Raw genomic sequence first — 27,051 nt, 5'->3', positions numbered from 1 at the left:
AATTCGTCCCACCAGTGGTCTGTCAGCACTGTGGCATGCCCTGCCCCAGAAGGCTTGAGGGAGACCAGCACTCGTGTGGTCCAACAAGTTTGGGATTCCTTTCGAATATGGCTGTAGCTTGGCACCACCGAGTTGCCAATCTAGGGTGCCAACGGGGTGTCACTTCCTGGCTGCAGCAGGACTGTGCTTCCCTGGCGGTGGGCTGAGCGAGCCAGATGATTAAAAACATCCCACTTGAATGTCTGAGCTAAGAAACATGTAAGTTCTTAGTAGCCGCTCTGAAGATCTGCTTGCATGCAGCTGCTAACACTCTCTTAGAGCCTCTCCAAGGCTATTTTGGTTAGGCGCTTGTTGACAGTCCCACATGCTGCCATGTTGTGAGAGCTCCTGCTGCGTTTAGAGCACCGTATTAAACCAGGACAAGCTCATGTCCATTTTTGAGATAACGTGCCAATACAGCTGGCTGCTTAATCCCTTCCAGAATTCATGCACATAGTACAGGACCTATGACCTCCTCTTTTTCTGTACTTCTCTCAAAAGCTGGCCTCTTCCTCCTCCTGTCCTTTTGCACATTGCCAGCCTCAGAGCAGCCAGTTCACAGGAGGCAGAAATGCATGAGAAAGGAGGAGCAGTCTTTTGCAGACCCTACCTTTGTGTGCCCCAGGAGGGAACACAGGACCCCACCTTGGGAGCACAGTTACCACAGGTGGTGTCACCCCACTGTGACCGCATCATGCCTGAGGGGCCTCAAAATAGGGCAGAAGCTCTTGCATCCCTTTCTCCTCTTCAGGATTCCTCATCATTTGTTATTATCTCTATTATAGAGGAAGAATAGGCACTGTATTTTCTTATTGTCACTATCAAGTTTGCAGTGATTTATTCCTACAGTCTGTAACTGAATTAAAATCTTAATTAAGCTTATTACACTTTTTTCTTCTTTTTAATTAGGTATAGCCAAATCACTTGTCTGTGGGAAGAAGTAAGAAAAAGAGCAGAAACGTTTTTTCCTGATCTGTACTTGTAGTAGTGAAGCCTTAGTGAGAATATCCTCTCAAAGAGATATCAAAGTGGTTTTTTTTCTTTTTTATTAATGTGAAGAATTTATTCCTGCCGAAAACTTTAAGCCTGCTATGCAGTTATATCCTATGTCTTGTACCCAGGGAACTCCTGATAAAGATTCAGTCTTGTCCCACTGAGCCTGACAGTGCCAGCTGGTGACCTGTACCTTAGGTGGAGAACACACACAAGCAGAAGCATCACGGCGGAGGCTTTCCCTTTAACAAATACGTCTGTCGGGCGGCAGAGTGCTGTCTGACTGAAAAGAAGCTACGCTTAAGAAAGACTGATCAGGAAGTCCCGTACAGGTGGGGAGCGGCTATACTAGGCCAGAGGAGTAACACAGTGCCAGTGCCCGTTCTTCACACACAGATAGATACCTCTTTCCTTGCTTGCCCTCAGAAACTGCCAAGACCCCATGGCATATTTCTGGTGAGGAGAAAACAATCGCCAGTGCCCCTCCGTAATATCAGGTGCTGCTACTTCATCTCCTCTCCCTGTTCTGCTCACAGGTTAAGAAAAATTCTTTGCACACTTTCATTCACCAGAAGTTTAAGCAAGGGAGCATGGACGAGCGCAGCTACAACTAGATTTTGCATTTAGGTCCCGATAAGAATGAGAAGTCACGCACAAAGTAACATCCCTGGCTATTCTGATTTTAAAAGCTTGCAACCACCGTGGTGTGGTACTTGGGGAAGGGGCTTAGCAGCCAGCTGAAAAGCCAACAGCCAGCTTTCCAGCTGAACGCATTGTCCATGCTTAGCTGTGGGCTGCGACTTGATCATCAGCACCATCAGCTTTCTAGTCAGCTTCTTATCTGGGCCCTTACCGGAGTAGAGGTAACCCATTAAATAGCGTGCTGTTGTACCAGAAACCTCAGTAATTCACCTAAATATTATGTGAAATTAACACCAGGCTTCTACAGTTCTTATTTACTTTAGTAAGACACTAGGAGATGACACATTGCAGCAATGAGTTTTTGATGCCTATAACAAACACTGCTTCCATCTAAAACAATAAATCGTAGCAAAATGGAGAATTGGTGGCGGATTTGGCCCATGGTACACTACAGATGTCTGTCCTTGCTTTGCAGATGCAACTACAGTCTTAAGCAGGTTCAGTGGAAAGGGTGAGCTCAGCTGCACCTCCCCGTGCTTCCCCCGAACGCATCGCTTCTCCTTCCTGCTCACGTTTCACCCACAGCAAACAATAAACAGATTACAGGGTTTCCCCCAAGCAAATTTGTACTAAGCTCTCCTAAAATATCAAATGCTGCCATCAGTGAAGTGTAAATCCGTAACTTTTAGCAGTGAAGGGATTTTTGTTTGGTCTTCTTTCAGTGTTACCCATGCATTTTACTCTTGCCTCAACCAGACTCTTCAAAGGCTGCAGCTTTATGGAAAAAGTATAAGCTGGCTCTTTTCAGGGAGACTACAGCTGAGTTAATGTACTCATCTGCAGGGTGGAACCTTTCCTAGCTTTCAGCCTTCAAAGGTCTGGATTCAGCCAAAGCTTTTTATCAGAGGTCTGTGTCATGTGCGGGTAGAATTTCAATCCAAGTTAAATTCCAATGTTTCCTCTGTAATGCAACTTCATAATTCCTATTTGTTACAAAAGCCAGCTTCTGTTATAAAATACATTATTAATGAAGCCTTTATTAATGAGTCTTAGGAAGAAACTCTCAAATCTCATAAGTGCACATTCCATGCCTTGCGCTATGGAAACATGAGGCACTCCTTTTGCTTGAACCAGTTGTTTACAGAGAAGCTTTTTTTTTTTTTTTTAGAAAGCCTGTCTCTTGTAGTCATAACTAAAACCACTTCTTTCCACATTAACCTCATCATTTGAGTTTAATCTGTGCTATCCTTTGGGAGAGAAGGAGCTCTGGCATGTGACTGTTTTAATGTCCAAGTGGCAGACTTTCAAACATGTGAGCCCATCTCTGGTCTGACAGCTTACTCCAATTAAGGCTGACACTCTGTCCTTAACTCATCCTCTTGTGCATAGGTATTGCAGCACATATGGTAAGTACCATCACGTGCTGATCCGAGACCTCTGCTGTACCTTCGCATGAAAGGGAAGGGAGGTGAGAGGGGTGGGAGTGATTCTGGTCCAATTCCAACCTGATTTTACATCAGAGTGTATGCACCAAGCTCCCTGGACACAACTCTGTCCCACAGGTATGTGTGGAAGAGAAGCAGCCGTCCCCATAAGTTCAGTCCAGTCCGAAAGAGAATGTACTTCCACTAGCAAATCTGGCTATTTCAGTGCAATAGGACTGAGATTTTCAAAGGCATTTATGGGATGTGAAGCATTTCAGTGGGACTTGGAGATTTTAAGTTCTTTGGTAAATCTCTGGCTTAACATTTGTGTGTTAACATTTTCTACTTAAGGGGCCTTTTGGCATCTTTTGCATTAATTTATAATGCTGTGATAGTTGGGTCGCAAGCACTGCAAGACGATTGTTTATTTTAAAAAGACTTCACTTTGAAATCAGGTTTGATTCAATACAGAGATTGACCACATTCCAACTTCTCATGTCAGTTTTTGGTGTTGGGTTTTTTTGGGATTTCGTATTTGGTTTTTTTTTTTTTTTTATTGTTTGGATAGATTTTACAGATGTATTTCCTAACAAAATTTTCCTGTATCTTTACATTTCACATGTTTTAATGAAGTGTTATATGACACCGACAATATTTTGTACACCTTCCTATGTTAATGGTGTCTTAATGTAGCCCTGTTGATTTTAACAGGATCAGTCAAGGAAAAAACCCACCTCACTGATGGAAGCTTCTATTCTGTTTAGCTGAAGTGTTTTGTTCATACTGTTCTCAGAGTTTACACCTTTAAAGATTATGGGAGCAAAAAACCTGGGCTGTTAATTTGCCCATTACAGCAAGTAAGATTATATACTAGTATTCAGCTGTAGACGAAGCTGTATAGTTCTCATCCAGTAAGGAATAATGCTAGCAGTGTGTTTTCTTAATCTGGCCTTAAGTGACAATAGCAGGTCTTGAATTTTTTGTACTTGTATGCTATACGTAATTCATAAACTCTGAAACCTCAGTTGATTTGCAAAGGTAGAATTACAAGCAAGGATTTTTAGACAAGCAAAGTGGGGCTTAATAGGGCTATTTATTTCAGTAAGGCCTTACATATGCAAATGATAGACTGGCTTGATTAAATTCTATTACAAGTGGTACAAGACCCCTTATCAACATGCCTGGGTCATTTTAAAATTTTAAAAATCGTTTAGCTTAAATCAGCCCTTTACTAACTGCAGCTAAATATATGTAAGCCATTTTAAGACGGCTCACAAAGCTATCTTTAGTAATTTAACTATACTTGTTTGAAAATATAATTTGAAATACGCAACTAATTACAATAATTAAACCTATATTTTCTTTTTGCAAGAGAATTTTAATTTATAAGTTTCTAATTCAACAGTGTAAGCTTTTGTTTTATTATGGTTTCAACTAGAAATAGCTGTCATCCTCATCAGTGATAGGATTTAAAAAAGGCACCAATCTACCCGTATTATAATTAAATTCATGCTTAAGTATGTGTGTGTCTCCAGCTTTAGAAGGTAATTGTGCACACCTCATTGCTTTTTACTTCTAAATGTTGCTGTGGTCATTTACCAGGTAATTTCAGAGACAAGTTCTAAATTACCAGTGATTTCATAAAGTTTAAAATATTCATACCTAGCTAGAGGATGACTGGGCATTTCCTCCTCCCCTCCCAAACAGCAAATTAAACATTCATGAAAAAGACCTAAAACAATGTGTGTGTGTGTGGGGGAAGTACGTACTTTGAAGCGCTCTCAGGCAGCAAATTTTTACAGTTTACTCTGCAGTATAATAAACAAGGTGTCACCATAGCAACAGCCACATAACTTCATATTTTATAACAAATGACAAAACCCATTTCCTTTCCTAAATTCACCAATTAGATTTATCACAGGATTTTTAAATCTTACCTCGATTTAAAGATATTGTACCATCTCCCTACTCTTAAACAAGGATCTTTCTGTGCTGATTGTTAATTTTCTATTTACCAGTTAAAAAAATTCAATACCTTAGGCAGCAATCTTGAAATAGACTATGAGGATGTTTATGATTTCTTTCAAATCCCTTAAAATGTTTTTCTCCTTCTCTTGTTGACATTTCTAAGTGCCTCTTCATGCAGGGAGAAAGGAGCAGGCTCAGAGCAGAGAGCTATCTTGAGATGCATTAACCAGCACACCTGCAGCAGCGCAGGGGTCTGCTGCACTTGCAGTGCACCTCCACCTGCACACACCAAACATGTTTGCGAGACGAGCATCTGGCAGAGCTCACCTTGCACACGCTGCCGAGGAACTCTGCAGCGCTCAAAGATGCAGAGCTCATCTGGGGAAAGAAGAAGATTTGGCAGTGCGCTTCTTCATGGCATAGTGTAGTCAGTGGCTCAGTGGTTGCTCTGATGAGAAGCTTCCTGGCTCTACCCCCACGCTCCCTAAGTCCCCTAGAGCACAGCTGTCCCTGTACTAACAGGAGCCTGCCCCTGGGTGAGCCTTCTCCTTCTCCCAGACTAATGAAGCTGCACAGCCACAGGGGTAGAGGTAGCTGGCTCAGAGTGTGGACATGGCTGGATACAGATGCTGATCTGACTCATGATGAAGCTGTTGTCCTTGTCCCCGTCCCCCATCCCCACCCCTCCGAAACCAAAACCACAGACTGAGCTTATATAAAATAATGGTGGCATATATAAAATAATTGGTAGCATGTTGCTTCACATTTCAGTACTGCAAGATGGATCACCCATCTTGCTATGGCTGTGATCTGGCTATGCCAGATACAGACCTAGCATTCAGCTGTGCCCAGTTCTGTGCTGCATTTTGTTCACTGCCAGTACTAGGTAAGCAATAGGTACACTTCTATATACAGAAGCAGAAGATCAATAAGAAAACCCTGTGTAATCCCAGACAGGGAAGTAAGAGAGAAGGTCTTTTAGGTCAGAAGGTAGGAACCTACACAGATGTCAGACGCTGGTCATTCTTCATTTTTATCAGTGCGGTTTTTCAGTAGAGGACAGTTTAAGTATTATCCAAGTATTCAAAGGCCAATTCCTAAATTAAGCGGAGGGGCTTCCTTCCTTAATTACAAAGCTGACAAATCGATCACCACCTCTACATGGCAATGTATAGCTCTAAACTCTGACAAGCCTTATGTATGCTGCAAATGAAGAACCAGATGTTCACTCTCTCCACAGCTCTTAAAAGTTAGTTTCACATTCTGAAATTGTCCTCAAGGGTATTTCCTCCCCATGTGTTAAAAAAAAAAAAAAGAAAACCAAAAAACCAGAAGCTTTTGATAATGAAGCAAACATATTTTTGTGGTGTGGGCTATTTTTTTCAAGTCTGCTGCTAGTTTTTAAATATAAAGTATAGCATATGCTTAACACGGAACATATGGAAAGAAAGAAAAAGCAAAACTTGAATTCCAAATATCATATTCTTAGTAGAAAAGATTCCACAGTGTCAAAGTGGTCATTCAGAACAAAACCAAAAAAATTTATTTATTATATATAGGTATTTATAAAACTAGCTCTAGCTCTTCTCTCATATATCCCGATGTAAATCTGAAGTAAGAGTGTTCAAGACAACACAAAGTGTACAGAAGAGAATGCCAACCAGTATTTTTGGGGAATCGATCAGTTCAGTATGCCTCTAAGAGCATGCCTGAAAAACTGACCTTCATGCAACAGACCAAGAGCAGCCGCTGTTGCTTTTATACCTTCTGTGTCACCAGCGGGCTGTAATCCCCAAGCTATTCCCTCCAGGGAAGGGCTCCACAAGCACAGGGTGGACCTTCCTCCCCTGTTAAGGCTGGCCTAGGTGGGCAGGGACTGGTGCCCCCGGGGTGGGCGAGAGGCCTGAGGCTAGCCACGTGCCTCCCTCATGCACCACCACCTAGAGAACCTGCCGTCAGCACTGCTGAAGCGTAATGGCTTGTCTTGTCTCGGTGAAGCTGCTGGTAAAAGCCTGCTATTACAGACCAAGAGTCCTTGTGCTACGTGAGATACAAATACCACAGCAAAAGGCAGTCCATACAAATTATGATTATGCCATTAGTTTAACTATAAATTGCCTTTACCAAAGAGTATCTTCGGTGAAAGAATGTGACTTGTATTCCCACACTAGGACACCCACCCCATGATTGCAAAACACCTAAGCAGCAAGAACAGGCATTAGAGGTAAGCCCCTGAAGGAGACATGCTGTATACGTATAAATCACAAGCTCAATATCAGATCTCAGTAAAAATACACTATGAACGGACTGTGCATCAAACTGCGTAAGTAAAACCGCTGATACTCCAACTTCTGTTCTTGCTGAGAGGATCTACTGTAAGGTCATCCTAATTTCAGGGAATGCTTACATTACAAGTAAGAGAGAGTTCCATCAGTTTTGGCACTGTCTAGGCAAACACAAAGATGAGTCCTCCTTTGGAGTAGAACGTTTGATTCATCAGCCTCGGTAGGAACTGTGTTCCTACCGCTCAGAGGTGGCTTCTTAGTCCCTCTGCCAGAAGCTTGTGTGCTCTTTCTCTAATGTAGGTTAGGCTGGGTAAGGCACATTATTTTTCTTGACAGACTGACATTGCACTGATTTAATTAATTTTTAAGCCAGATAATTCTCTTTTAAATTCTTAGCAGACAGTTATGTTCAGTTTAAGAACTCCTTCATTTGTATTTATATCTGCTCTTTGTATTTTATACCTACCTACTTAGGACAAATTAATCCAAACTGCTGTCAACTAAGAGTATGCACAAAAGTTCTTTTTCTTGGGTTCAATGAAACTGGTCTTAAACCAAAAATATAGTAGAATGAAGAAATATTTGCTTTTGGTTCACAATCTCTTAAATGACCAGACTCTACTCATCTGGATGAGGGAGCTGCAGAGCTAGGAGCAATTTACCTCGTGATGCAGATGTAGCTGTACTGGGGAAAAAAGATACTCTAAATATCGGAGGGGTGCTCTGGATGCTGCCCGTCAGTCTCTGTCCAGAGACAGGCGTGGACAGACCTGGACCATGATGCTTTTGGCTTTGCCAGGAATTCCCTTCCCTGTATTAGTGTTAGGACTTTCCTTGTCTCGCACACACACAGAGATGTATGGTTCAGAGGCCCTTCTCTTGAAGCTACCTCACCCTAGACAGGCAGCGGGGAGAAGGAAGTCAAGGCAGGATCAGGCAGGAGGTGGAGACTGGCTCTGGTCCTTGACTGGCTGTGAAAGCACGGCAGTGGTGTATTGCTTGCTGCTGAAAGACAGGTAGTAGTAAAGCTTTGGCCTGTGCAAAATGCTCTGATTTCTCAGGAATCCTCAAAGAAGGTTACTATGCTGCTGTTTATCAGTACTCTCTGACTTTCAACAGGGAGCATTTTTTGTTTATTATGACAAACAAGACCACAGACACTTAAAAAACAGTAACAGAAGAAACTGCTCACCTCTCCCTTTATTTATAGGAAGGAAACCGTAAGAGGCTATTTCACACCTAAGTTTTTTTTGACCAGCAGATGACACTGAACAGAAAGCAAAATGATAAACCCAGCATGGTGACATCTGCATTCCTATATGCGATCAATATTGTAAATAACCTTCAATATTAGCTGACAGATTAAAGGCATCACTTGGTCCAAACTTCCTCTGACCAAACTGAAACAAGATGCAATGGAGGAAGACCATCCCCAATCCAGAACTGTCCCTCAGACTGCAGTAGTTTTTTCTCTTAAGCCTTGCCAGTTTGTCTTTCCTTTAGAACACAAGGGTAGGGAAAATTTATTTGAGTACCACGACAGGATGAAGCAGCTCTTATTTAGAGAGAGAGACTCAGAAAGGACACAGCAGATTTCATCAGCAGTTGAAATGAGGGACATCAGTGCAGGTGTTTGTGCTCACCAGTGTGCCTTCCTCCCTGAGATCCATTAGTGCCAGCAGCAAGCATAAAGCTCTAGGTACCATCCTTGCTGTCTCTCTTCCTTCTTCCCCCCCTTTCTTTTTCTTTCTCTTTCTTTTTTTTTTTTTTAGTGCACTTCCAGATAAATGCCAGTCATTTGGCCAAGGCTAACTCACAGAAGGTACAGCAGGCACAGATGGTACTAATGCATAAATGTAATCTAGCAAAAAGATGCCAGCACCAACCCAGAAAAGGTTCCAAATAACTGCAGTGCACTTACAGGAATACAGTGATTGGCAAGGTGAAAGCTGAGATTTGCAAGAGCTTACTGTTCCCAAATCAACAATAGAAATTCTACAACAAATAAGCATATTTATTTATTAATTTATAAAATGCACTTAATACCAAGATCTCTGGGCATACATATAATAAAGCCTCACCAAAACCCAAACTGATTATACAAATTACACTGATCAAAGTAAAAGAAGGGAGAAAGAGAAAGGTGGGAACTGAAAAACAGAACAAAACCCAGCACCGCGTACCCATTCCCCCATGTGTCTCAGGAGAGCTCCTAAGAGGAAAGAAGGGCAGCGCAGAGGTGCTTTTAAGTCAAGTGATCTAGACAGTGTCTGGGCAGCGACAGAAGCAAATCCCATGTGGGTAGCTCTGTCCACCATAACCACCCTATCCTTCCTCAGGATTCAGAGCATAAAAAGACCCACACCAAATCCTTTTTGCAGTAGTACCTGGTAATGTACACTTAGGAAAAATGTACAGGGAAGAGAATAAATGCAGTTTGACTGTGTCGCCACGAGACACTTCTCCTAGCTTCTGGAGAACATCAGCATCTCCACTAAGCACATCTGTAGCAGTGATTTCCAATGAGGAAAAAATATTTCAGAGAATACAGACTTCACCCCACATACCCCAATCCACAAGGAAAAGAGTGCAACTGCTGCAGGACTTCAGCACTATCTCTTTGCAGTGCACACATCCTAGAGGCTGCCAGCACCGCTTGTGATGGGCCAACTGCTTGGTAGTCCTGAAAAAGAGCCCATGATAGACACCACAATGTCATAATACAAGTTGAGGACCAGCTTCTGATCTTATTTCCATGAGCTTTATGCTGCTGACTTTAAAGGGAACTATTCCTGATTTTCAGCAAGACACGTGAGATCAGAAGCAGTGCCTAAAAATTAACAGAAGCTGGTAACTGTGACACTAGTACATCCAAGTGAATTGTTAGCAAATGCCTTCCTAGTAGGAAATAAGGAGAGTACTGCTAGCTGTCAAGATAATCCAGAACAAAAGTCTTCCTAAATTACAGACCTCTTGACAAAGAATTACTGCAGAAGCCTGCTGCATGTGTGCTGCCCACCCTGTCTTGCTTGCTGGAATAACTTCTTGTATGAGGAGAACTCTTACATTCCTCTCTTCCTTTGCTGGCTGCTGACTGATCCTCATCTTCCATCATGTAAGAGCTCTGTTACTCAAAGGCTGCTCTGACCTGTGCCTGCTATGCGTAGCTACAGTTCACCAGAGCACTGCGACTCCGAGCAGCATCTCTCTTCTGCCGTCTATAATGTCCAAATGAGAGATTAAGCTTTAATTTTGTCTGCAAGGGGGGCAAACATGCAGCTCTCACTGTAACAGTTTGTGTTCCTGGGCAGAGGCACCAACTCCTAATTCAAATGCTCGGCGGATGTGGAAACGCATATTGGCATTTCATCTTTGTCCCCATTTATTAGCATCAGAAATCAGCACTTGTTATCGTAACGGACTAGTTAGAGCAATCTCTTCTTCTGTGTTCTCTGAGTACAGCAGATCAATGGCTAGGGCTTCAACCAGCAGTAATGTTAGCAACAACAGAAGTAAATTAGCACCTTTAGAAATATGCCTGACATACAATTAATAGACATCTTTGCAAACTGAGAGCAAGGCATACTGACAGAGATGTGTATGAACATAAATCAGAGAGCTTCATAGACTCTCTTCTCTCATAATCCAGAAGGCCTAAATCAGATGTGGAACAGGCCACAGGAGAAAATATATTCTGCAGTCATTTTAATTACGGTGTTACGTGAGGGTTTGGTTTTCACGAAGGATTTAGGTCTTGGTCCAAGGTGGAGGATTCTGGAGCTGCCACTTCTAACACTGCTCTGAACGGAGAAGCGGTTTTTTTTGAGGGGAGAAGAGGGATGTCCAAATATCTGTGAAGTTTATGATTACTAATCCATTTGAATTAAAACAAAAGCCTAATGATGTGCTCTGGGATTTTGTCTGCAGGAAGGAGAGTTTACTCATTGACGTGTACTCATTGTACCGGGGAAGCCGACATGGGTCGAGGGGTGGGGAAACAGCTTGGCATCCGCATTCTTTACTGGGCCCAGTGGTCAGTGTCATTAATGCTGAATTCATTATCGCTGTGAAGGATCCAGCTATCAGATATCGCTGTAAAGGCTTCGGCTGGTGAAGTGACAGCTGGATCAGAGTGGCATCTAGAGGGCTGCTACATGCAGTGTGTGTGCAGGCATTTGCGTGGCAGAGCGAGGTTCCTGCTGGGGCTCTGTCTTCCCATCTACAGAGCCACCTCAATCTAAGCGGTCACAGCTGTGGTAGAGCTGCACCCTCCTGCCGTACCGGGGCCTTTCTGGTCTTCCTCCTAAGAGAATCCACTTAAACCCTATCTACATCTTCAAATAGATTCACATTTTCCCACAGAATTTCTTAAGTGGAATTTTTTCCTCATAATAATTGCATGATAATTATTTTTAAATCCTTTACATAGCATCCTAAATGCTATATAATTGGGGTGACTTCTCTCTTTAGAAGTAATTATCATATGCCAGTCAGATACCGTAAAATCAAACGGGCCAGGTTTTTGGCTGGGGTATGCATGCCATGTTATTGCTCTGTTACGAGCTGAGAACATGACCCCTGGATGACTTACGGACTTTACGCCTGTGGAGCATCTGCTTCTTAAATACATAAGCTGTTTGAAGACGACAACATCTCTTCAGAAAAGCCTGGGTTGGAGAAGTAGATCATGAAAAGGAGACTGGGAAGTATTCCTAAAGGAAGGAGATTTTAGGAGGGGCTTGAAGGGGACTTTCCCGAGTTCAGTTCACGATGGAGGAGAAAAGGAGTTTGAAGAGAATGGTGGTTCTGACAGTTATGGTTTATCTGTTGTTACCTCTGATTTCAGAGAAAGATAAACTGCATTCTTCTCACTTTGGGTAGTTGCACAGAGGGGAGGAAGGAAGAATAATGGAGACGATTGACTTCTGCTTTAGAGATGCCATCTCTAGGAACTGTAAATGTCTGTTATTCTTAGCCTTTTTAGATGAAAAAGACCCCAAAGTGCCAGGTTTTGATGTTTCTTGGTTTTAATGGGCTTAAAATTGGGCTCTGTTTCTGATTTTACAAGGCTTGAAATGTGATGCATCTAGTAGCATATTCTCTTTCTTTTCTTCCTAAAAAAGATGTAGAGGACTCGAGAAGTCATTTAGGATGCTAACACAAGGAGACCATTTGGCACTAAAGATCAGGCCTGCCCTGCTGTCAGTTTGGCTGGAGTCCTCCCATAACATAAATGGGAACCCCAGTAATATTTACCCCTGACAAGGATTCATCCCAGAAAGTTTTAGAAGAGTTCAAAGAGCCAAGACACTTCTCAGAGAAAACCTCTCTCCTGTTCTTCAGCACCCCCACCCCACTGCAGTGACGCATGTATACCGCAGATATTAAGGAAGAGCTCTCGAAGCTCCACCTGGAAATGAGCGTTACCATTCCACCCCTCTGGTTTCTCACTTGAGGAGAGGGAGCTCTCCCAGTGACAGCTCAGCATATCACTCTGGGCATGATGGGAGAATAAGTGTCCTGGTTATCGCGCCCACGTGAGCAAACGTCAGCACTGGGTTAGGTGTGTGCTGGGATGGCCGCCAGGACAGAGATCACTTTCCCTCTGGCAGTGAGAACAAGCTTGATCTGCCTTCCAAGGCATAATTAGATCTGAAGGAGAAGAGCCCTCCATTGGCAGGCGCTTGCAATGGGAAAACAAGAATGTGTCCTTCAGGAAAGAAGGGTCAAACCTTGCCAGGCCGTGGTGTATTTCCATAGAGGCAGAAGCGCTGTAAGTGAGGGAGGCTTACTGCCAAGGGGTCAGATGGAGACACGCTGGGGCCCTCGCTCCAAAGAATCCGTGGTAGAAAAACAGGGACTCTCCAGGCCATTTCCACATCCTTTCCTTTTGCATAAGCACTGCTTGCCTTGTATGAGGAAAACAACAAACTCCTGCCCTCTAGAGACAGGAGACCTCCAGCTCTGCTGAATAAAATATTTGCCACAACCTCCTTTTGAAGCAGATGCTACAAATGCATACAGTTTTATTCTCCCCTAAGGCCCACACAACCGGCTCAGCAGCTCGTCGTGCTCTCTTCTCCCAGACCTGGAAGGCCAACTCGCAGGAGAGGCAGCTTGTCACAACCACTCTTTTTCAAGGCAGTAGTTTATTTGCAGAACTGCTGAATAAAGCAGTCACAGAAAACTTGGCAAAGGAAGATAAACCCCTCCCTTCTTCGTTACCAAAACCTGTCTAGGCAGGATGGCAAATGCTCACCCTAGTCGAGCACTTATTTCCTTTCCGTTCCCTGGCTGCCTGCATACCTCTGCAATCCACTCGCCTTCTTGTCCTTCTCTGAAAACCGGTCAGGGCAAGAGCTGCCCCCCTGGTATATAAATGACAGAGCGACTGGCACTCAGACACAAGGGGAGTACAGACGATGAGAATAACCATAGTTTTTGCACTCGCTTGCACTGATGGTAGCCCTGCTTCCGAGCAGCCCCACAGTCCACAGGTCTGTGCAGATGCAGGCGAGGAGCTGTACGGCACCTGTGCTGTTCGTGTTTGACTTGATTAGCAGAAGTTCAGTGTGGATGGAGCTTTTCAGATTACTCTGCGGAGGTTACTTGGAATTTCAAAGGTGGGAAAACAGTGTTGAAAGTCTAGCCCTGCATCTTTGCTCTCAAGTACCACGAGTCTTGGCAGAAGCACTCCTTTCAGTGCCACATAGCATATTGAGCTACCAAATCCCTTCAGTCCTGGGTTTCACAAGGTTACACCACTGGTAAACATGTACTTTGAAGATTTTGTTCGCTGTAGCAACTGTGCCGAAATGTCCATATGTCCAGTTACAAAATAAGCGTTATTAGTGGGGTGAAAAGCTGTTCTTAATAGCATTTTCTCAAAGCCGCCAGTGTCCTAAAAATACTACAGATAATACCCCTCGACTCCTCACTGCAGCGCACCAAGTATTTTAATTTACTTCTAAGCAAAGTGTGTACGAAACGGGTACCAAGCCCTGTCAGATGACAACAGGAGCATTTTATACGTGCACACTTGCTCTGCATCAGTGAATGTTTGTGCCAAACGTTTAGCAAACCACGTCAACACGAGATTTACCAGAACGCATGCCTAAATCGCAGGCACTTGAAAAAAACCAAAACCCACAACTTAGCAACTTTGTTCAACAGTAATGAACTGCTGAGTCGGGACTACATCAGATATAACACATAAATGGGTTTAAGATACCCACAGGGTTTCTTCCCACAAATTAATACTTATTGCATAATATTTATATTAAGGTAAAAGTTTGAGGCAGATGGCTGCAACTGAGCTGCATATTTTCCTGCAAGAACTACTTGCCTGACATAGCAGCAACAGGATCTTGGCCATCCATTACACATCTTATATATTTAGACAGCATCTTTAAAATACCTATTTTGAACCTATTACTGGCAGTTTTGTTGGCCTAAACTCTAAAATACAGTATTTATTTGGTGCAGAAATACAGGAACTATCTTTTAAAAGAAATTAGTCCTGTCCTCCTTTTCTGCACTTTACCCCACGTTCACTTTACTTGCCTACAACTAAAGCAGGACCAAGGGATGAAAGGTGGCTGTGAAATCAGAGTCAGCTACTGAGGTACCTGTAATTGTGCTGGCACATTCTCCTCAAAGCAGTCTTTTCTTGAGGCAGATGATGCCAGTTGTCATTGTGAAACTACTGTTCTTGAAATTCAGATTATGCAACTTGTGAAAGCTGACCTACAGGACTGCTAGATTGCTTGGAAGGATCATGAGGTTCACATGCGTGTGCTAAGGAGGCTGCATGACATAAATGGGAGGATAATGAACAAGTTATATGCCTTCTGACTTATCTCAAATTACTGGCAAAAATTGCTAGAGTGAAAAAAAAATCCCTCTTAGGGTAAAAATAGCGCTGTTCATCTGTAGTTTGTTTCTTTTTATTACTTTGTTGTTACTTTAGGAGGATTTTGAGCCCATCCAGTGTTGTTCTTGGGCTTTAGAGCTTACCTCATCTCTGTCAGTGACGTTTCAGCCATCAATTAAGTAATTTTGGGGAGAAAGCCTCCTTGGGCAGCCTTAGAAATGATCCTGATGTCTGCATCAGTAGTGATGGGTTCTGTAGCAATAACGCCAGTTCAAGATCATTCCTCTAAGAAATTCACTCCTGATTTATTCCGTGAAAAATGGTACTTCCAGCAGCGTATAGCACTGCTAGTCATCTTTTCCCAGGTGCTAAAGATTTACCACCATAGTGTGGTTCAGGGATGCCGACTGGGACTTCTTCACTTGCAACTTGCGCGGCTGCCTAATGGCACTGCATTAGGCTGGCAGTTGGTGAGCACGCAGCCACTGAAACCTGTTGTGGGTGGTCTTCTGTGGGCAATAACGCGACATACGCAAGGACAGGAAACTCTGACAACTTGTTTGACAAATGGTTTTGCTTTATATAAAATAAACATGCTGGTAGCAATGCACATCTGCAGAGATGAGGTTTGAGCACTAAGAGCTTGGCAACGGAGCACAGAGGTTTCTATTAGCAGAAGTGTAAAGCCAATTCCAAATTCTTATAATGTTCTGAGCTTCTCGGGTCTCTGAGACAAGGGATTACCTGATGGTCAGGGACAAAGAGCAAGTGTGACAAGAGATGTCAGTTTAAATCTCGGAACACTGCTTCGAGCTTAACAGGACATGGGTAGGTTAGCAACCCCTCTCCAAAGTAAACATATAAATCAGCTATCTTTAAAAAAAAAAAAAAAACAACAAACTTAACTTCAGTTGTATGCTCCAGGTTGTCAACGGATATTTATGAGGTGAGCGTAATATTATAACGGTTATGGCAGTGAAATACATCCCGAGCGGGGGAGCTAGTAAAGAAGCGCACGGATGTTAATGCCAGTAGAATTTTAATGCCCAGGAGATGGGGGCAAGGTGACACTAGCTCTAGTTAATGTTGCTTTTGCCGGCTACAGCTCGGGAAGATCATTGATGGCCCTTTCTGAAGGCTGTAAGACAGCGGCGTTTGGCTCCTGAGCCTGACACAAGCGTGTCGGCACAAGCTGCTGTCTTGTTCCACTCCATGGTACCAGACTCTGCTGAGGGGAAGCAGTGGGATTATTCCAGTAAGGAAACAGCCACCACTGTTCAGCTCTTGTTACGGGACTTTGAGGAAGGTGCTGCCAGTGCTGGCACCTCAGTGCCTAGTTTGAACCCCTGCCGGTTTTATTCCTTTAAAAGGCCCTTTTATTGACACAACTGCACATGAGTGCAGGTCAGGAACATGTGTAGGAGTTCATTATCCCCGGTAAGCTCTGTACTGGGAGTTAATGATTCTAAAGAGGTTTGGAAAGCAGGAAATTGCCTGTTCCCTTGCATTAGCAATGAAGAAAATTTTTACACAGTCCTGTCCTTTACTGAAACGGCTACAGGAAAGAAGCCGATACTCTCAACTTTGATTCCTTAGAGAGGCAAACTGCAGGCTGGGCCACAGGGAAAATAAGTGTAAGAAGAAATAGAATCAGGTAAACCAGATTCTCGTCTGCTGATCCAAACTGCACCAGCAGTCTTGGCAGACTGTCGTGGAGAGCTGTCGCGAGAAGACAGCTTCCTAAGGAACGACAAAGCTGGGCTAACAGGGATGCACCGATCACAGAGATGAAAGATGCTCTGATAATGCTGTGAAGACAGGGCCAACATAAATGACATTGCTAAATACGTGTCTCATGAGTGACGTTATTCTAAAACCCTCTCCTTCCTCACGGCTGTGCGGGCACCGATCAATTGGGCTGGAGGGCACGGAGCTCACGTGTGCCATATAAATGACAAATCCCAAAAGGGTATGTTCTCTTTATGGGAACACTGCAGATGGGGGTAGAAGCACACGATTCGCAGCTTCTGCTGGTATGTCTTGGAAGATCTTGATCTTCCAAGGCCAAAATGAGCCAATCTTTTACGACACTGTATATTATATGGGGTAATGCAACTGTTCTGGACAAAACAGAGCTGTAAGTGCTCCTCTGGAAAATGCAGTTGTTCTTATCAGTCCTAAGTTGGATGCTGAACAATTCAGCAGTGTACAGGGAACCTTTTCCTATATATACAGTTACTCAGCACGTTAAAGAAATTAAGTCAGACACAAGGACAAGGTATGGTTGAGCAACGAAGTACTTGAGAACAGACGGTGCAGCATAGGCTGGGTGGCTGGATATCATCCCATCCCATCTCCACCCTCCTTGATTTTACAGACTGCTTCACACCTGCCTTTTCTGAATTACTGAAGAATACTACAAGCAAGGCCAAACATACCAAAGGAAACAGTAGCCAGAGACAGTCGGTTGAAGGTGGTATGTTAAAAGCTACCTCATATGACCAATGACTACCCAGCAATAGCCAGCTACTTAAATGCTAAGCGAATGATTTGAAGTCCTGTTTCAAGTTGAGGATATTCTGTCCCTTCAACTTTCTGTGTCATACTGGTTACAGTTCATAGGTAGCCTGAGCCTGTCAGCTCAGTAGCATTTGGAGGAAGGCTGTGATGAAGGATCCACAGCCTCAAAGCAGATCACATCTCACCAGGACCCTTGTGACAGCATCCAGAAGTTGACGCTGGGTTCAAGGTTTTATATAGAGAACCTGACTTCCTTTAATTGCATCCTTTTAGGCAATTACGTAACACAATAAAAGAGAGCAAACCAGAAAACATAAAGCATTTGTTATCCAACCTGTGATTAAATACTCATTTTGGAAAAGTCCTTTCCACGCAGCAAGGCCCTTAGGTTCAGAAGGTATTGATTAGTATAGTACTTCACATGTGAGTACAAAAAGCCTATCACGCAGGAAAAGAAAGAGGAACAGTTCTATTGCCAAATTTCAGCTTCGGAGGTAGTACTGTGGGGACTGCTGTCACTGTTTTGGCAAACCCAGTCCACATTTGAGATACCAGGAACGGAGCCCATGTATCTGTATCTGTGCATTTATCTCTCCTTTGCATATATGTCATACATTAAAAAAGATGCTTCTCAAAAAGCTCTAGGCACTCCAGATAGTACTTAGTAATAGAAAAAGTTATACTCTGACACGACTCAAGGCAATAAAACTCTCCCCAGCCAAGCAGGCAGCTATGGCATTGGCATTCCGCTCCCCACCAGCCCGTGCCCACCCTGCAGTTCAGTTCCACCTAATACTATGATGCGGGGGAAAGTGAGGATGAAGAGCTTTCCTAGCCCGCGATGTCAGTAAGGGACTTGTGCGTTCAACTCAACAAACACAATGCATACAACTTCTGTGATGGCCAGTTATCATCCCGCTACTCATTCTAAATCTACTATTAGACCTTTGTTGCCTTTCATCTATTTCAGTTTGGAAAGATCTAGCAAAATTTATTAGTCATCTCCAGGAGAGCGCTGCCTCTCATTCTCAGCCCTGCGTATTTTGAAACTCGTTTTGCTGAGCAGCGTGTCTTCTGGCTGTGTTACTTGAGGGGAAGAAAAAACCCCACCTCAATAGACAGTTTTAAGTGGCTGACCAGGACAAAGTTTTATGGCAGTACACGTTTGCAGCTTGTAGCGGAAAGAGCAGAAAGTCTGTAGTTCAGTTTGAAAAAAACGTGGCAGAGAAGCAAAAACCTATTTACTCTCTAGATCACGCAGGAGCTACATGGTGAATACAGGGAAGGCCAGCTCTGGCCGTGCGGGAAGCGGGCTCAGCTCCAGCGGAGCCTGTGCAGTTTCCCCAGCTGCCTCCATCGAAGAGCCCAGTGTTACATTATAGATCACTGGAAGGCGGTGCACATGAGCTCACACATGCACACATACAAATTAAAGTGCTTTTCATACCTATCTAGCCAACATCAACAGCTGAGTTCCAGGCTTATATCAGGGTGCAGTCCAAAAGGTATCCTCCTCCACATGCCCAGTGCACTGTTCCAGCAGAGCCGTACAGGCTCGCAGAAGGTCACACTGGAGGAGGAAACACAGCTGTTTCTGCAGGCACCTCTTGGTGCCTTTTTTTTGGGGCATTGCCATGTGAGGCTCTAATCTGCAGTTCAGTGTGAGCATCCACTTCCCTTGAGATTGTGTGCCCTGCAAGGACTTCATCTTGGTTGCCCCATAGCTTAAATTCAGTAAGATACTCAGCAATTTAAGAAATGGCTTTGATGTAATATAAAAGTATTCCTTCTTAGGTAAAAAACCTTGCTGTAGAGTTTTTTCCTCCTTTTTTTTTTTTTTTTTTTTTGTTAAATACCTGCCGTATTCTTCTCCTGCAGTACCTGTGGTGCATCTTCAAGAGTTAAGGGTGGGTTTTTTTCCTGTTGAATCTGGTACATGGAGACAACTCCCATATTCCACACGAAGATCACAGAATGCTTGCGTAACTCATTTTTTCAATTACTCTAGTCCTAAACCACTAATTTAGTTCAATTTTATACTGACTACATGTTGGTATTGTTAAGGTTTATGATCCAGTAATTTACAAGGCATGATACATCTGATTTCAAATTGGTTGTATTGATTGTTTAATTGAGTATGGGGACATGAGTGTAACATTAACTCGCCAAACTGGTGGATCATAGCAATGCTGCTAGGATGGTAATTCACTGGTATAATTAGTTACATAGTTAAAACAAGCATGTTTTAATTGTGAAGGCCAAAAATAGACTGATGAGTCTACTGTTTGGTAAACAGTGCTTCTATTTAGGTAAATAGTCCTTTTCGTAAAGTTCAGATTAATCAGAAGAAAAATTTAATATTCTGTTTCTAAAAGCTGGTCTTAATGATGAAATAGATATCGCTACATAGGAGGTTTTAAATTCGTTTAGAGGAACGACTTACACAAGTATGCATCTTTTTCTCAAACCCAACTGGCACAAAGACAGTGGTATTGTTTACATCACATACAACCCGGTTTTCTAGTTCATGAAAACCTACAGTTCATATTGGTTTGATCTGGAGTGGTAAATTCTTAACAATTGAAAATTAGTCTTTTATCTTCTGCCTACTTCAGTTCGCCCACTCCAGAATGTGAATGGTTTAAAATCTCAAACTACTTACAGTGTATTTGTTATTATCTATTATTGTCTGATATTGACAGTGTTTTGATAGCTGGTATTTCTTAGGTGCTTTGAGATTAAAGGTCCAGTTAATGGTGTTTTGTCTGCCTGTTGGATGGCTTACATGATCAGGGGTCTGGCTGACCAAACAATTCCTTCTTTTTCTCCTTCCTTCCCCATGAGTCCTCGAATAGGGACGTTGAGGGCAGAGACCATGGGAGATGAGTGGGGAACCATAATGGTAACTGCTCATTAAAGGATCTTCTCTGTCCCTGCTATGTCTGGAACCACTCGTCCTGGAAGGAAAAACCCTCTAGGCCAGCATTTAGGGGAAAGAGTTATGTACATGAAATAAACTGTGGCAAACTGACCAAGAGAGAGGCTTGCTGATATACATGTATCTATTTTTGCTAAAAAATAATAATATGAAAGGTATATATGGTAATTGTGTAAGTTGGACTTAAATTGCAAGCACAGTGAGAGCTCAAAGCCCTTTATGTTGGCTTGAAAGCTACTTCTTAATGCATTTCATTCGTAGGTATTGTGAGGCCAGGCACCTTGTCACATCCCATTGCCTAAACGTAAAAGCTGTTCTCTGCTATGCCGGCGTGCGGTATTTGCTGTTCCGTTAATGACACTACAGTGTTCCTGACCTTCTCATTAATTAGCACTTTCAGTGTATTTTCCAACATCCTGATTTCAGCTCTGTCCTCTGCGAGCATCACATTGTACGCAAAAAATGGCTTCTTATACAGAAGGCTTTGTTTTCATTTGAAATCTCTCATCCTCCAGTTTTCTTAAATAAGAAAAGGTAGTCAAAGTTGCCAGTACAGAAATTCACAGAAGTAATAGCAGTATCTGATCATACATCAAATATACTTACTAACTTAATGCCTATGGGTAGGTTCATAGTGGAAGTCACTCTACCTCAGGTAGAAAGGAAAAAAAGAAGTATCACAGGAGCGTCTTCCAAAACCCTTCCAACCCTTACTAGAGGCTGGCAGAGAAGACATGTTTAGAACAGAACAGCAGGTTTTTTTCTTAATTCTAGTGAAAGCTATGCCCTGTAATTCCCCAGATATCACCTCTAAATTTTATTTTAAGGCTTCACAGTTTCCAAATTTATTTTGGAACAGGTTTATGTTCCCTTTCCTCCTCCATTCCCCCCTCATATTGTTCAAAAATCATCTACCACTCATGGTCAGCCTTTAGAAGCCAATGGACACTCCAGAATTGCAGGGCACTTAGGAGAAGGCACCTGGCCAGTGGAGCAGGGCCCAGCGCTACAGACCTGCCATGTCCCCCCTTGCCCCGGAGCAGCCAGGACAGAGCAGCGGGAGCAGCTCTAACCGCAGAGCGGTTCAGCCTTCACTGCTGGTGCAGCTCACAGTGGATTTGTAGCGACAGTTACATTCATGCTACCTGTTAGGATCCCAGCGAAGGCAGAGATAGAAACCCGTGCTGTCTTTGGTAAAAAGATTTCAAGGTGGAAGTTCTCCCCAATTTTCTACACATGGCTCTTCAACTGGAAATCCTTCCTAGGGCCACAGAACACCGTCTTGCCTAGAACTAAGGGGCTAGTTTGCCCCTTTAACAACATTTGTTATATAGTTCATTAATGCCATTCTCAAGAGCTAAAAACAGACTCGGCCCCTCTTAATGCACTGCACTTACTGACTTCATGCAGTCAGACCTTGAAGAACTTATTTTTGATTCCAGTGATTATTTCAGACCTCAGGTAAAGCATTGAGCCACTAAAATGCCTTCTAAATGCAAACTGAATGCAAACACCAAAATGAATAATAGTCATATCATTTGCCCAAAATTCATATAAATTCATGCACTGGTAACTATCTTTAAAGAACGGTGAGAAAGCTACAAACAAAAGCAGAAATTTTGTATCGATGTTATATTAATTACATCCGCTAGGAACTACTGCAATTCCCCCATTACCTGTTCTCTGCTAATGTTTTGCAGAGTCTTGTTCCATTGTGGCATTAACTTGGACGTAAACATCCTTGCTGTCAGTGTTTATTTAACATTAGCTCTGTCCTCAGAAGTGCTCAAGTTGCAGAGCTTTTCTGGATTTTATGCTCCAGAAATACTTCGCTTCTACCACAGAATTCATTTTTATATGCTTAATTTAAAAAAAAACCAACAACAAACAAAACAAGCAAATGGAAAGGCGCATAAAGATATCCAGACCTATTATACTTTGCCTTTAAAGGAATCTTTTTGCACTCCTGGTTGATCTCTCTGCATCTCTTCTGCATTTACAATACAGATGGTAGCAGCCAGAAGTTACTACAATTACTGTACCCACCTATTCACCAGTTTTATATTTATTATACAGTTGACAGAAGTAGAATCATTAGAAGAGTATTAGGGGGAAAAAAAAAAATCCCTTGATCAGAACACTGCCCGTTTCGTGCCAGTCAAGGGCAGGTGAGACTTGCCTGAGTAATGCCAAATAACACTGTGTGCAACCACCCTCCCTGTTCACCGGTAGAACACTTAGATCAAAATAAATAAATGAAAGGAATATGAATTTCAGCCCTAATTTCATTTGATAATTCCATAATCTCCTAGGTTTAAGAAGAAAGCAGTAATTTTCCCCCACCCATGCATCTTTAAAAAGAAATAAGGATTCAAAGCGTAAGCACAGCTGCCTGTTCAAAAACTAGCACAGTTTACTTGGCATCATCTTTTACAGTTCTCTTATAAATTACTTCATAGACACGGCAATTTCAAAGTCCTCAGGTAGGAATTGAAGGAGACAGAGAAAAGAAAACACACTCAGCTTTTTTCCTTTTGAGGAGACTTTCATGTAAAGTCCCTCTAAATTCTGTGAAACCTGCACCCCTATATACCTTTCAAGATCTCCCCCACAGTCCGGAGATAGGCACTGAGAACAGGCTACTGCAGACCCAGATGCAGTCCCCGGCTGAGGGGAACCTTACGGACCACCCGGTGCGGGATTTTACGTTACAGGGCCCACTCGAATGGAAAGACTTTGTAGTTAATGAAGAACTTCATGCCAAAAACATGCAATACCGGCTGGCATTCACTAATCGTACCACATGCGTTTTCATACAAGTACTTAATACTTCCATATCATACCCCTGGAGAAGTACTTTCTTCGGGTGGAGAAGTCCTGAACAAAGGCTTGCTAGAAGCTGGCTTTTTCCATCACAGAAAGGAAAGGTATTGCTGCTGTGCCCAGAAAAGCTGTTTAAAGAGAGGAGCTGTTCTGTTGAGAGTACACCCTACTTCAAAAACCGATGATCAATTTGGAGTTTGGACATTTAAATAAGCTCCGAGAAGTGGCTGGCAGTTTTTAGTGCTTATCCCAAATTAATAAAAAGGGGTCACGATTTTTGGTAGTGGATTTGTTTCATTCAGCTACACCAAAAGCTGTCAAGATTACTCTGGGCCCATTTATGGGAGAATGGTATTTACTCGGGTATGATACCAAGAGAAACCGCTTTTCCTTTTGGTACACAGCGGTTTCAAAGCACATAAGAACAGAGTTTATAGATGCAGAGCTCGGGTAATTGCTAATAAAATACAGTTTCAAATCAGCAGCAGCTCTGCTTACTAACAGTCACATTTATCTGCGCTGCACTGCGTGAGGGTTTGGCTTGGGGGAGATCTGTGGGGAGTATCTGTCTTTGCCATGATCTTCCTTTACCAGGTTTAGATAGGTTTGGGTTTGCTCACTACAGTTACCGAGAATTTGTAAATTATCCTCACAAAAGACCTGAGAGTGTTCAAAATGTGTCTTCTGTGTCATCGCTGCTTTCCTAACATCATAAATTTGTAAGTCAAGTGTAGTGCCTCACTCTGGGTAATTTCCATTAATTCTTAAAAGGTTTTTCATGGGTATGTTATTTTCACAAACATCTGAATTTAAATTGCAGCCGCCTTCTAGCATCTAATATTCGGCATTTGAAAAATCTTGGTTGCATTTATTACTCCACCAATAAGAGCTTCTCTCTTCCCCCCCCCCTCAGGGCCGATGTATCAACTTCACCCGAGTTCAGTCTCAGTAGAGGAGGAGAAGAGGATACCAGGAGGAAAGACAGCCACATCGCCACTTTTCAACCAAGGAGAGAGAACCGAGCGCTTCCTCACATTTCTTGGATCATCTTCAAGCCCGAACTCAGAAGGTTTCTGCATTCCCCGCTCCCAGGAGCCAGCACTGCTGTACCGAGCTCCTGTGTTTCACCCCAGTGCATTGATACTCTGTGATTTGCAACAGTGACAAGAAAAGAAGCATTGACTTGCATGCCTATGCTTTTGTAGAACACAAAAGGGAGAATACAGACACCAAAGATGAGAATGTTTTTCTATTTTTGTTATTTTATGGTTTTTTTACGGACTATAAATTCTCAGGACGTAATGTGCTTTTAACGGAGATGCAAAGTTTCTCAGATGCAGAGATGGCACGTATTATTTAAACAGGGACTACTAGCCAAAGGCAGAGGATAAAAATTCCCACCAGGCTAGGCAAGCGCTGGAGTTGAGTGCCTTACAGCGATGTCAGATCACAAAACCCTTGCGAGTCTCCCATCGCATCGTGCCTTACGGGAACCTTCGGACTGGAAATCTTGTCATTCTAACACTGAAAAGTGCACACGCATGACAAAATGTAGACAGGATGCCTCAAGGTATTGGTAGCAAGCAAGACTTTGCCCTTTAGTTTTTGAAGACACCTTTCTTTCATTAAGCACCCGGGACAGGAAGAAAATTAATAGAGCGTTATTCCATGGGAAGACAGCCTGTAACCAGAGATCTTGAGCGGAGTTTGAGGGACTGATGCTTCAAGACCTTGACACTGTGGCTGGTGGTTCTTTCCCCTTTCCTGCATTCGGAGTTCAGTAGCGCATAAAACATCATCATCTATAAACATACCTAGCAGTTGTAGGCTTATGTATTTTTTTTTTTTTAATTTTTTTTTAAGATTAAAAAAAAGCAGTAGCCACTAAACTGGTATCTCAGGGTTTTTTTCCCCCCCAAATCTCCAAGGGCTCTTCAGCGTCACAAGCCAGCAACTCTCTTTGCATGAGAATTTCAAAGTTTAATTAATATAATTAAAGGCAACAGCAAGCAGCAGCCTGTGAAGATTTTGCTCATCTTTTTTATGCCTTTTGACATTGAATGACCTATTACTGTATGTGCATTACTCGATTTTCGAGGGGGCACCGAGCATTGGTTAAGATTCAGCAATGGAAAGAGACCTCCTTCCATCAATTTAGAAATTAAATTTACGGGAGCGCTGGCCATCACAAAACATTGACAATGTATGTATTATAATTTTTTAGAAAAACCAGTGTCGTGTCACGTCGACGATGCCAAATTATGTTAGCGTGAGCGGAAACACTGTGGGGGAGGAAGGAGGGAGCAGCTGAAGAAAAAGGCTCAAATGATCCAGTCACTTTCGATACTGTACTTCAGATGCAAAATGGATATTCGAGTCGAAACCTGACAAAGCGCGCCCGCTTTGATGGGAACTGGTATAGACAATGACCAGTGGCTGGGTCAGTGGGATGTCTCTCTGCGAGCAGGGAGGCTTATCAAATGACACTAAAAATAAGTTCAACAACCATCACGTTGGAGGGGAAAAGGCGAACATTTCACATTCGGTGGGCATGAATGTGCACAAGATGGAAAGAGCAATGCGAAGCATCCTGGTCTAATTATCTCCTTTGTGCTCTTCATTGAAATTGCAAGGGACATAAATAATTCTCTTGGTCGGTGTCCAAATTTGTGGCACTGCCCAAAGAAGCCTTTACATATATCCACTCGCTTACATCTTTTGCTTGAGTTTATTTATGTCACTGGTAGCCTCATCATCAACAGCCATGTGTGCACATTAGACTATAAATAAAATTACTATCTAAGTTTCAGTGATTATTTCCTCCTTCTCGTCCCCCCCTAGCCTCCCATCCTCTTCACAACTTACACCTTCATTTTGCCAGCTACACGGTCACCCTCGATACCGGCTTCAAAAGACAGCCCACCTTCCTGTGGCCCCGCGTGGCGTGCCGAGAAGGCCTGCCACGGCCTAACTTGGGGGCTCCTGACTGTTCCACAGCTATTGAGAACCTGTCAGACACCAGCTCGTACAGTACGTAGCATCAGTCATGTAAACAGGATGATAAAGCGCCCACAGAGATGGCTTGTGGCTCCCGTACCTCGTGAAATCACAGCTTCAATGCCACTGGCCGCTGGTTGGGGACGTTTTAGCCCAGTTGCGTACAAAAGGCTGATTTTATCCATGAAGCCCAACCATCAACAAGTCTTGGGCTTATTTCAAGCCACTGATTAAACCTCTGTGTACTCTCCAGCTTAACTCGAGATGAAGAACCAAAACTAGGTAGATTTGCTAGGACACAGGTGAGGTTCTGTACCGCCCCTCAAGATACTGAGGCGGTACAGGCAGAAACACTGATCTCATCAGACACCAAGTTAAAATAAACTCTGCTCCATTTTACTTATTTTTCCCCCATTTTTAATGTAAACGCGACACTTCTTTTGTGATATCGCTGGAATTGTCAGCTTGCATTTTGAGCAGTGTGTTGCGTAACAGGAAAACACGCAGATGAAGAGGATTTTTTCCCCCTCACATGTATCTGGTGTCTCT

At 43.0% G+C, this 27,051-nt stretch overlaps 1 protein-coding gene across 2 annotated transcripts in view; it reads left to right on the top strand.

The window, feature by feature from the left end:
- The window catches only part of ANTXR2 (ANTXR cell adhesion molecule 2), a 125,262-nt gene extending 98,948 nt beyond the window's left edge, over nt 1-26,314 (top strand). For both annotated transcript variants that reach the window (XM_076337498.1, XM_076337499.1), the window contains one exon: nt 24,419-26,314. In XM_076337498.1, coding sequence (XP_076193613.1) covers nt 24,419-24,457 — 39 coding nt within the window. In that variant the 3' untranslated portion in view covers nt 24,458-26,314. The remainder of the gene's footprint in view (nt 1-24,418) is intronic.
- The last annotated feature ends 737 nt before the right edge of the window (nt 26,315-27,051 follow it).

Source organism: Aptenodytes patagonicus, chromosome 4 (genome assembly GCF_965638725.1).
Source record: "Aptenodytes patagonicus chromosome 4, bAptPat1.pri.cur, whole genome shotgun sequence".
NCBI classification, from domain to species: domain Eukaryota; kingdom Metazoa; phylum Chordata; class Aves; order Sphenisciformes; family Spheniscidae; genus Aptenodytes; species Aptenodytes patagonicus.
The sequence above is the reverse complement of the archived record's forward strand: the minus strand, read 5'-3'. Positions and strand labels throughout refer to the sequence as shown.